Here is a 12552-nt window from a genome sequence, read left to right as displayed (position 1 = left end):
AGCAGCAAGGTGGCCAGGTTTGCTGATTACACTAAATTATTTAGGGCAGTTAAAACCAAGAAGGATTGCAAAGAGCTCCAAAAGGATCACTCCATAGTGGGAAAATAGACATCAAAATGGCAATTGCAGTGCTATGTAAGCAAGTGTAAAGTGATGCACATTGGGAGGGAGATCCCAACTTCACTTGTATGCTCCTGACTGACCAAGACAGAGATTTTGGGCTAATAGTTGGCAGTTTGATGACCATGTCAACCCACTGTGCAGCTTTATGAAAAAAGGCACATGCCATGTATTCCAAGGCATAATTAGGAAAGGAATCTAGTGGCTGAGGAGATGGGAAAATGCTGTAAGGTACTGATGCTTCAACACACTCTTAAAGTCCCCCCTTCACCCCACCACCAATCCATGACTTTCTGGTTCAAGCCAGGCAAATACTGTATAAGGACAGTGATTTCACATCTTCTCAGGGCAATTTCTGTGGATTCAAACAAAAAGAAAAGTGCAAACTTCCCAGTTACACAGGATTCTTTGCACAATAGAATCAGAAGTATGCTGTATCACAGAAACTTCCACAGTGCCAGTCACTTTTTCAAAACCACTTTTGAGTGAGATATAGATTGAAATTGTATGCAAGCCTATTGATTGATTGATTGATTGATTGATTGCCTTTTAGCTCAAAAGTCTCCCAAGGTGAAAGGGGATTGGGGGTGGGGGGAGGAAACACAGAGGCAAGATGCAGAAGCCATGTGGTGTAGCTGTGTCTCATTACACATTGCATGGTGCACATAAAAACACAATGCAAAAAGAGGATCAACAAATCAAACATGCTATAAAGGCTTTGGACAAGTCAAGTTTACAACCCAACAAGCCACATGCACATTGAATTCAAATAAACAGTAGTGAAGACAATTCCTGCCTGCAGGCTTACAATCTAACAAGACATAGGGAGAGATGGGGGGGGGGGATAGGATGCAATCTAGGCACGTTCAGGCAGAGATATGTTCTACAACTCCCAGCATTCCCCAGCCAGCTTTTCAGTAGGAATGGTGCTGCTTCTCACTCTCATCTCCCTCAGCACAGCCTGCTGGAATTGAATTTTTAGGCCACTTTTAAGGGTAGAACTTACAGGATAAAAAAAAACACAAAACCATACAAATGGACATTTTTTTTTAAAAATAAATATTTTATTTTTGAAATAGATTATCTTTTTCTACAGGAAAATGGTGCTGATTCTGAAGTAAATGTGTTCAGCATCAGAATAGCAGAAGCAAGCTCCATTTTATTTCTGCAGTCATAGCTGTGATATAATTTAAGTGCGTTTAAAGTATAAAACTACACATGCTCAGAGTACTATTATTTTTTAATCAGGGTTGGCAAACGATTGTACAGCATGGATTGGTGAGGCAGGGGTGTGAATATGTTCCTGTATTTCAAAGACTGCTTTTCTGTGTGATTCTGAGAATATCATGTGTTATTTTAATTATGATCATTATCATTGATTGATGTTATGGTTTGTGGTGTTCTTGTGTGTGTGGGGGGGGGGGTTGCAAAGGGTTCCTGCTGGCTTCCAAGGGATATAATCATTATCATCATTACATACAAAGGGATGCCTAAACTTTCTCCTGAACAGTCCAGTCCTTACTTCTTACATGGAATATGCATAGTCTGGACAGCTTTGGCTGTTGGGCAGTACAGAAATGAAATAAACAAAACAATAAATTTGTACTGTGCTGCTTCTGAGTAGGCCTGCTCTGGTGGATGCTTTGTGATGGATTTTTGGATGCTTTCAGAACAAAAGCTTGGATGTTGGGAGGCTTTCAGAACTTGTTCCTATGTTCCAAAAGCTGCTTTTCTATGTGGCTCTGAGAGTATCACATCCTATTTTAATTATTGTTGTTATTATGGCTGTGTGGACTCTCTGCTCCCATTCATCACCTTAAAGTCACCTGACTCTCTGTGAAATGGGAGTTATTGCTAGAACAGAAGAGTGTGGATGCAAAGCAGTACTTTTGTGTGGTTATGTGATTACCCGCCCCCACCTGCTTTGCATGTTTTGTGCCTCAGTTTTCTCCTGTGGTATGGGTTGGGGATTCAAATACTCCTCATCCACTGATCCCCCTTGGCTCTGCTTCTCATGACCCCTTGGCTCTGCCTGTGCTGACTTGCCCTCCATCCCACCATTCTGACTGGCCACCGGCCTCCACTGTTTGATGGTGATGTTTAAAATTATGCATGGTTAGAGAAAGTGGATCGGGAGACATTTTTCTCCCTTTCTCAGAATACTAGAACCCAAAGTGATTCCATTAAACTGATTGGTGGGAGATTCGGGGCAGGTAAAAGGAAGTACTTCTTCACACAGCACATAGTTAAACTACGCAATTTGCTGCCACAAGATGTAGTAATGGCCACTACTTTGGATGGCTTTAAAGGGGCATTGGACAAATTCATGGAGGATAAGAGTATCAAGGGCTATTAGTCATGATGGCCATAGCTTTCTCCAGTATCAGAGTCAGCATGCTTCTTTACACCAGCTGCTGGGGAACGTGGGCAGGAGGGTGCTGTTGCACTCATGTCCTGCTTAAGAGTTCCTTGTGGGCAGCTGGTTGGCCACTGTATGAACAGAATGCTAGACCCTTGGTCTTATCCAGCATGGCTTTTATATTCGTATTAGAGACAGGACCTCAATGTTAAGAAGCACTGTACCTCTGATTGCAAAGACAGAGTTGGGGGGGGGGGTGCGCGCACACATACACACGCACACACATACCTTGGGGAGATAATTGCTTTTCAAAAACCAAGGAAATTCAATCATCAAAAAACCTGCCAGTTTAAAAGACCAGACAATAAGGCTATCACACGTTGGTCCAAGCTCCACAAAGACAGGAAAGTGGAAGCTGGGGCTGATGCCTTATGTGATGTGCCCCGTGATCAGCCATGATGTTGTGCAATGTCACAAATTCAGCTTGCTTACAACTTACCCTTCATGTACCCACACTTTTCCTGGGTCTTTCAGTCCCAAATCCAGATTGGGAGGATGGAGTGTCTGGGACCAGCAAAGATGCTTCACGTTGTCCTGGTCCTGTATTGCCTTATGAAGCATCTGAGCCTTACTGTATTGTTCGAGGAATCCTACTGTGAGGTGACTCACACCTATATTCTTTCTGTGAGTCGACCAATGTCTTTACTGGGTGAGTTTATCGTGAGAGATGGGTGTCTCCTTTAATGCAGCTGGGCTGAGAGTGGTACTACTGCTAATAATAGTGTGTGGTACATGTAGCTGTACTTCCTAGCAACAGTATGTCTGATGATGTTGCCAGTAATGCTGAGAAATGTCAAAGCAGGTTAAGGTAGGGGAAATTGTTTCAAAGATCATTAGGAGGTGCCAAGAAAAATTGGAACTTGGCAGTGTGTGGTGGGGAACATAATGATTTTGAGCAGACATCAGTTGCTACATTTATTGAATTGAAGTATGTTTGTATAGCGGTGCCTTCTCCCTACTAAAAGGTACTCACAGAGACTTACACAGAATACCAAGTTAGACAGTTGAACTCACATACCTGAATGCATACATCTTTTCTGAGGTGAAGTGATACTGGGAAGATGCTTTCTGAAACAAATAAGTAGTGTGCTGGAAGAGGGTGTTTAAGCCTTCCACTAATCACTTGTTTTAATCTACAACACCATACCACCACATTGTTTTATCATCACCAAGCATCTCAAGATCCAAAGCAACCATGGGTAAGTCCTGCAATATGCGTGCTACTGGAAATCTCAATATGGTAGAGAATGAATATTTTCCTTTCAGACTCCAAACCTATTCTGTCGCAACCAAACATCTTGTGTTAGAAAGCAACCCCAAAAATCTTGCAGCATTCCTGCTGCTGGAAATCTTGGTGTGTTGTTGAATGATTTGTCTCATTCCTGTTGGTGTAATAGAAACACCAGAATAAAAAACTTGGATTACAACGTAATACAGGTTTACCTTGTAGTGACACATAAAAATAATACAAGGATGGTGAGGGATGCAAGAAGTGGGCTCCCTCTCACTGTTCAACCCATCCTGCTAGCCAGCGGTGTAATCAACAAACGCACATGGGTCACCTCACAGTAGGATTTCTCGAGCAATACAGTAAGGCTCAGATGCTTCATAAGGCAATACAGGACCAGGACAACATGGAGCATCTTTGCTGGTCCCAGGGACTCCATCCTTCCAATCTGGATTTGGGACTGAAAGACTGAGAAAAAGTGTGGGTGCATGGAGGGTAAGTTGTAAGCAAGCTCAATTCGTGACACTGCACAACATCATGACTGATCACAGGGCACGTCAGATAAGACATCAGCCTCAGCTTTCAATTTCCTGGCTTTGTGGAGTTTGGACCAACTTGAGATAGCCTTATCGTTTGGTCTTTTAAACCGGCAGGTTTTTTGATGACTGAATATGTAAAACCAGTCTCTGGATTCAGATCTTTCAATTACTATTTAACAGCTTGACGGAAATCTTTCATTATTGTGATTGCTACATAAAATAGGAGGACACGTTGTATAAAAGATGAAAGAAGTCTTGCTTGTCTTCAGGACCATGTACTTCGTGTTCTTTTGGGTAGTCAGTGGGAGTTTATAGTTCTAATTAAAACATGTCAGCACTTGGTGGCATTTTTCCTTTATAGAGTTTACCTGTAACTGTTCTTTAGGCAGTCTCCTTCACTTTCCACCTATGGACAGTGATGTGGGTTTTCTGGAAAATTTTGAATTGGAAAATTTTCTGGAAAAAAATTCCAGAAAATTTTCCAATGCAAATTACATTAATATGCATAGGGTCATTTGCACTGGAAAATTTTCAGTGTACATTGGAAAATTTTCTGATACCCCAGAGAGATCTAATTTAGCACTTTTTTTACTTGTATTTGTAAATAATTTTTTTTTAAAAGTACCCCTTGTTAATTCTTGGCACAATACACCAGAAATACTTGAGGTGAAAAAATTAAAACAGACTTTATGTGATTTAAATGTTATATTATGTAGAAAGTTTTAGTGGAATACTTGTAAGAGAATAAAGACAATAGCACTTCGCTTACATTATTTAAATTTAAGAAAACCCTCCCCAAATGTACTGAAAAATGTTGACACACAAGTTAATTTTAGCAACCCAAATAATTGTGCATGATATGCTGCCAACCACTCATCTATTTCAACAGAGTTCAACTCTCTTCCACTGAAAGTTGGGGCACCTTCAGTTGTGCTGTCACTACTTACCATTTCACTCTGAGACATATACCTATTTCCACACACTTTCTAGGAATAATCACCTGAAAACCATTAATTAACTTGGAAACTGCCAAGGTTGCCTAATATTGTATTTACAATTGGCGTACATTCATTTCCACTAAGAAACTTATGAAATTGAAATTTTTTCATGGAGAAATAAAACACTTGAGAATTTCCCACAGAAAATGTCCCATCACACATTACTGCTTATGAGGGTGTGCTGATTCAAAGTATATCCTTTTGACAGAGTGGAGGAGCCTTCAGCATTTCTCTCTTCCGCACATTTCATGCAAAATTTGAGGAGCAAAATTCAGTTCCTTCAGATTACTGACTGATAATGGCAATCTCCAATGGAGTGGATGATAAGTGGGTTGTAAGACTACATAGAGGGCTACCCAAAATAAAAGTTACAGGTAAATAGCCTCCCTTTCTTGTTCACACTTTCTGTACAGTTCTGCCAACTGGAGAATAGCGAGCTGGATGATGAGCAAAGAGATTCCTCCAAAGTTGCTGCATCTCTCCCTTCATTTCCACATCACATCCCAACTGAGGCCTGGGACAAAACATAACGTTCATTATGGGTTTCAGTATCCCTATGGAGAGGCTGTATAGTCTTAGCCATAACATCAAGAACCATTTTCTACATAATTTGGCAACATCGTGTTGTGGGGGCAGGGCATCTTAGGATATCTAATCCAATATCCATCAAAGCTCCTGTTTTACTCTTGTTTAAGGTCAGAAATGTGCGTATTCCACATGGGAACCAACCATCTTGTAGGCCCATAATTTTGACCTATTTACTAATGTAGATTCTGGTTTAGCTTTAAAAGATTTTCTGCAGATTTCTCTCACGTACTGACTCATATTTCTCTTATTAACTTTTCCTTCCAAAGAATGAAGCTTTTGCCAGCTTCAAAAAATATATTCAGTGTTTTAAAGAAAGAAACCTCCGTTGCTTCTTTTCATCTTATCTCTTGTTCATTTATTTTCCAGTTTTATTTGGAATGATCTCTCTGAATTATTAGTCTAGCAATAATTATGAAATCAAATAAAAAGGATTTTAATTTGAATAATCACATTTATATTCCATCCTTCCTCTGAGGACCACAAAGCAGAATGCAGGGAGTTATCTTATTTTAACAACTATTTTTTCTTAATCTCATCTGCTTCTGTTAGGTCCCTGCCTTCTTTGTCCTTTATCATGCCCATCTTTGCATAAAATGTTCCCTTGAGATCTCCGATTTTCTTGAAAAGATCTCTAGTCTTTCCCATTCTATTGCTTTCCTCGATTTCTCTGCATTGTTCATTTAAGAAGGCCTTCATGTCTCTCCTTGCTATTCGCTGGAACTCTGAATTCAGTTGGATATATCTTCCCCTTTCTCCTTTGCTTTTCGCTTCCCTTCTTTCCTCAGCTACTTGTAAAGCCTCATCAGACAGCCACTTTGCTTTCTTGCATTTCTTTTTCTTTGGGATGGATTGAGTTGCTGCCTCCTGAACAATGTTACAGACCTCCGTCTATAGTTCCTCAGGCACTCTATCAGGTCTAATCCCTGAAATCTATTCCTCACCTCCACTGTATATTCATTCATAAGGGATATGATTTAGGTCATACCTGAATGGTTTAGTGGTTTTCCCTACGTTCTTCAATTTAAGCCGAAATATTGCAACAAGAAGCTCATGATCTGAGCCACAGTCAGCTCCAGGTCTTGTTTTGACTGACTGTATAGAGCTTCTCCATCTTTGGTTGCAAAGGACATAATCAATCTGATTTCGATATTGACCATCTGGTGATGTCCATGTGTAAAGTCGCCTCTTGTGCTGTTGAAAAAGAGTGTTTGCTATGATCAGCATGTTCTCTTGTCAAAACTCTATTAGCCTTTGTCCTGCTTCATTTTGTACACCAAGGCCATGCTTGCCTGTTATCCCGGTGATTTCTTGACTTCCTACTTTAGCATTCCAATCCCCCATGATGAAAAGGACATCTTTTTTTGGTGTTAGTTGTAGAAGGTGTTGTAGGTCTTCATAGAACCGATCAACCTCAGCTTCTTTGGCCTCAGTGGATGGCGCATAGACTTGAATTACTGTGATGTTGAATGGTTTGCCTTGGATTCTTACTGAGATCATTCTATCGTTTTTGAGATTGTACCCCAGTACTGCTTTTCCCACCCTTCTGTTGACTATGAGTGCTACGCCATTTCGCCTAAGGGATTCTTGCCCACAGTAGTAGATATGATGGTCACCTGAATTAAATTTGCCCATGCTTGTCCATTTTAGTTCGCTGATTCCCAAGATGTCGATGTTCAATCTTGCCATCTCATGTTTGACCACCTCCAGCTTACCTTGATTCATGGATCTTACATTCCTAAACAATATTGTTCTTTACAGCATCGGATTTTCTTTTCACCACCAGACACATCCACAGCTGAGTGTCCTTTCAGCTTTGGCCCAGCCGCTTCACTCTTTTGGGCACTACTTGGAAATACCCTCTGCTCTTCCCCAGTAGTATATTGGACACCTTCCGACCTGAGGGGCTCATCTTCCGGCGTCATATCTTTTAGCCTTGTGATACGTTCCATGGGGTTTTCTTGGCAAGAATACTGGAGTGGGTTGCCATTTCCTTCTCCAGTGGACCACATTTTGTCAGAACTCTCTGCCATGACTGTCCGTCTTCGGTGGCCCTGCAAGGCATAGCTTATGGCTTCACTGAGTTACGCAAGCCCCTTCGCCACAACAAGGCAGTGATCCATGAAGGGGGAGGAAAGGTAACTGCATGACAAAAGCCTTGTCTGGAAGCACCCCAAGTGTCACTTAATTATGGGACCATGTATCTGACAAAGTGGTTGCTGGCCCACAATAACGTATGTCAGTGCATATACAGTCTTCAAGGTGCCACAGGACTTGTTTTTACTACAACACACTAACATGGTACTCTATCTGGAATTTGTTACTATACAACATTGGCTCTCAGTAACATAGTGGAGTAAAGAGAAACAAAATTGAACTACAAAACAGGAGCAAGTAGCCTCAACAAATTCATCCTGCCTAGGGAATCATGGGTTTTGGATGGCCAAGGAAGCCAGTGGCAATTTGTTCTCACCATTTCATGCCACTCTCAGCAAGGTCTTCTGCTGTCACACTGAGCCTGGGACTCAGCACAAATGTGGGGTGAAACCTTGCCCTCGTCTCCATCTCTCAGCTGGTGAAAAAACATGGGCTCATCACTGTTGTGATGGCTCTGTTGTGTCAGGAACACTCACATTAGCAAAAGTCTAATCACTTTGAGTATCACCAATATTAAGAGTGGTATCAAAGAGAACCCCTGCACTTCTCTCATGCCTAGACAAATGTGTGGGACTCTCCTTTGCTGCTTTCCGTGTGTCTCCAAAATCATTGCAACATGAGGGAGAGTCCCTGTCCTTTAAGTTCAGAAAGGCAGGAATAAACTTAGACATCCACTACAAGTCAAGCAGACAAATGGAAAGGAAAACAAATTTAAGAAAAACTCGTTTTACTTGTGTGCAGTGGATAGCAAAACGTTTAACGTACTTTTAAGAGCTATAGCTCCAATCCACAATCCAGTTCAACTCAAGTGCTTGAATTTAAGACACACAATGAAACCAGAGGTGCAGATAATACCAAGGACATACCTTGTACATTCTATTAAGGTAACTTTCAGTCGTCCTTCTGTTAGTGAGAAATCTTGTACACTTAGACTCCGATCTATATATTCTGCAGGTGGCACAACTTGAAATGGAAAAAACGGCTTGAACCTAATAAAAAAAATAAGCACAAGTCACTTTTTTTGGAATTATTATTTTAGTAGCTCAATGTGCAATTACAAGATAGTGAAAGCAAACAATTATAAAAATACAAGTAGAATAATATTAAGACTATTCATGGGTTCGAGGTTGGGAAGCAGCAAAGGGAAAGAAAATTATTCTATCCACCCTTTGCCCTCCTCTGGTGGCTCTCTCCAGCAGCCAGCTCCATGGGATGTAGTTGTTGCAGCATAAGGAACTAGAAGCTTCTACATCTACATAAAATCACTGGGGGATGTCATTCAGACGTTTGGGCTACAGTATCACCAATGGGCAGGTGAAGCAAAGCCATTTCAGTTTTGCTCCCAACTTAGAGGCACATATGCTTTCCCTGGCTGGAGAAAGCATGTATGCACCAAAACCTCCTGAAAGTGCTTCTCCACATGGCGCCTTCGCCAAGGAAGCACTTAGTGTGCTGCTCGTCCTCTCAACTGGGAGGGCAAGGGGCACGCTAAGTAAAGGGAATCCTCACTTTGCCTTTGATCACAGATAGAAGAGTGGGAATGCCTCTCCCCGCCTCCTCCCCAAGCCCCTGGTAGCCTCCAAGAGACAGGGCTTGAGGAGCAGCCCACAGAGGAAGCCCAAGCCTCTGCAGGCCTCTGCAGAGTAACCTCTGTGGGCGAGATTAGGCTACGAGTCAGAGGTTTCCATCCCTGATTTAAGTCAAAAGTGCCTTTTAATATATATTTTTAAAAAATAATCAATTTTTATCCACTGTAAGGCCAACAGTTCTCTCTGCCAGAACACCAGCAGCTCAGGAAATAAATCTTCCTGGATCCACTTTCAGGATGTCCCAGTTCGTGACCCCTAGATGCATATACTGTCCACAAGCTCAACATTAAAATATTTTCCATCGCAAGTTAGTTTCAGGAAGAATCATGAAAGAATAATTTAAAATGCCTTGCTTTTTAATGGCACTCTGTTTCATTGACTGAATTTATATCAACCAGGTCACAATGCAATACAAGCACTTGTTCAGGGTTTGTTTGTTTACAGATCTTGTATATTACATCAACCTCTTTATCTCTTTAGTGGGTCAATTGATTACTCTCTTCTTTATGTAAGCCAAATCTTTAGAAATGGAAGATTCTAGGCTTAATATATTACTTGTTTTACTTCTGGAAGTTGTAAAAAAAGAAGACACTTTTAAATAATTCATATACAGACCTCAACAATTATGCTATTTCATAACTATTATCTGAAAAGGTTAGCAAATGATTTTCCCATTTCGTGTATAACATGGTATATGCCAGCTTTCCCAAACCTGGTACCCTCCAGATGTTTTGGACTTCAACTCCCATCAGCTCCAGCCAGTGTGGCCAATGGTTAGGAATGCTAGGGTTTGTAATCCAAAACATGTGGAGGGCACCAGATTGAGGAAGACTGGTACAGGCTTACATAGCTTCATTAACATAACTAACACCCACAGAATTGGTTGCTTTGCTGAAATGCAGCAAAACCTGTATGTGGCAGACCAAAATCCATTACACTATTACCAGAGCAAGCTTCAATCATACAGGAAATTGCACATATTAAAATGTATATTTAACTATGTCTGTACAACTGAGATAATCCTTAAAAGCTATGAGGCCACAGTAAAAACTAACAGTTAACTATGGTATTGTAAACAGTTAAAACTAGAGTTACACATTGTTGTTGTTCAGTCGTGTCCGACTCTTCGTGACCCCATGGACTATAGCACGCCAGGCCTTCCTGTCCTGCCTGCACTCTCTCCCGGAGCGTGCTCAAGTTCATATTCATTGCATCGGTGATGCTATCCAGCCATATCATCCTCTGCCGTCCCCTTTTCCTTTTGCCTTCAGTCTTTCCCAGCATCAGGGTCTTTTCCAGAGAGTTTTCTCTTCGCATTAGGTGGCCAAAATATTTGAGCTTCAGCTTCAGTATCTGTCCTTCCAATGAGCACTCAGGGTTGATTTCCTTTAGGATGGACTGATCTGACCTCCTTGCAGTCCAGGGGACTCGTAAGAGTCTTCTCCAGTACCACAGTTCGAAAGCATCAATTCTTCGGCACTCAGCCTTCCTTATAGTCCAGCTCTCACAGCCATATATTACTACTGGGAAAACCATAGCTTTGATTAGACGGACCTTTGTCAGCAAGGTGATGTCTCTGCTTCTGACTATGCTGTCTAGGTTGGCCATAGCTTTCCTCCCAAGGAGCAAGCGTCTTTTAATTTCATGGCTACAGTCACCATCTGCGGTGATCTTGGAGCCCAAGAAAGTAAAATCTGTCACTGCTTCCATTTCTTCCCCTTCTATATGCCAGGAAGTGATAGGGCCAGATGCCATGATCTTAGTTTTTTTTAATGTTGAGTTTCAAACCAGCTTTTGCACTCTCCTCTTTCACCCTCAACAAGAGGCTCTTTAGATCCTCTTCGCTTTCTGCCATTAGGGTGGTATCGTCTGCATATCGGAGGTCGTTGATAATTCTCACAGCAATCTTAATTCCAACCTCTGATTCATCCAACCCGGCATTACTCATGATGTATTCTGCATATAAGTTAAATAAACAGGGTGACAATATGCAGCCTTGTCATACTCCTTTCCCAATTTTGAACCACTCGGTTGTTCCATGTCTGGTTCTTACTGTTGCTTCTTGACCCTCGTACAGGTTTCTCAGGAGACAGATAAGGTGGTCTGGTACTCCCATCACTTTAAGAATTTGCCACAGTTTGTTGTGATCCACACAATCAAAGGCTTTAGCATAGTCAATGAAGCAGAAATAGACGTTTTTCTGGAATTCTCTTGCTTTCTCCTTGATGCAGCGAATGTTGGCGATTTGATCTCTAGTTCCTCTGCCTCTTCGAAACCCAGCTTGTACTTCCGGTAGTTCTCGGTTCACATACTGCTCAAGCCTAGCTTGTAGGATTTTGAGCATCACCTTGCTGGCATGTGAAATGAGCGCAATTGTGCGGTAGTTTGAACACTCTTTGGCGTTGCCCTTCTTTGGAATTGGAATGTAAACTGACCTTTTCCAGTCTTGCGGCCACTGTTGAGTGTTCCAAATTTGTTGGCATATTGAATGCGGCACTTTAACAGCATCATCTTTTAGGATTTTAAATAGCTCAGCTGGAATACTGTCATCTCCACTAGCTTTGTTGTTAGTAATGCTTCCTAAGGCCCACTTGACTTCACTCTCTAGGATGTCCGGCTCAAGTTACACATAACTAATTCTAAATTTAGAATGAAATCCAACTGTATCCATTGACTGATGGAATAGTATCTGCCAGCAGAGCTGATCCCCCCTTTCTCCTCAATCTGGTCTGGAGGGTTGGGGGACCCTCCAAAGGAGATTTTCAGGGAGTATATGGGGGTGGGGGGCAGAGGATGCAGAAGGTTTATCATGTAAACAGCAGCTCACTCACATGACACTGGATTTAGACCTAAAGCTGAAACCCTAAAGCTACACACCCTTACTTGGGAGAAAATAAATATGCACAGGTTTCTGCTG

At 41.6% G+C, this 12552-nt stretch overlaps 1 protein-coding gene across 1 annotated transcript in view; it reads right to left on the bottom strand.

The window, feature by feature from the left end:
• The window catches only part of PDZD8 (PDZ domain containing 8), a 97919-nt gene that overhangs the window by 57203 nt on the left and 28164 nt on the right, over window positions 1–12552 (bottom strand). The window contains exon 2 of the mRNA XM_084846109.1: window positions 8913–9035. Coding sequence (XP_084702235.1) covers window positions 8913–9035 — 123 coding nt within the window. The remainder of the gene's footprint in view (window positions 1–8912; window positions 9036–12552) is intronic.

The sequence above is a fragment of the Heloderma suspectum genome, chromosome 3 (genome assembly GCF_057233095.1).
Source record: "Heloderma suspectum isolate Gila_16-S chromosome 3, 16-S_ref, whole genome shotgun sequence".
Taxonomy (NCBI): domain Eukaryota; kingdom Metazoa; phylum Chordata; class Lepidosauria; order Squamata; family Helodermatidae; genus Heloderma; species Heloderma suspectum.
This window is presented reverse-complemented; position numbering and strand designations above follow the sequence as displayed.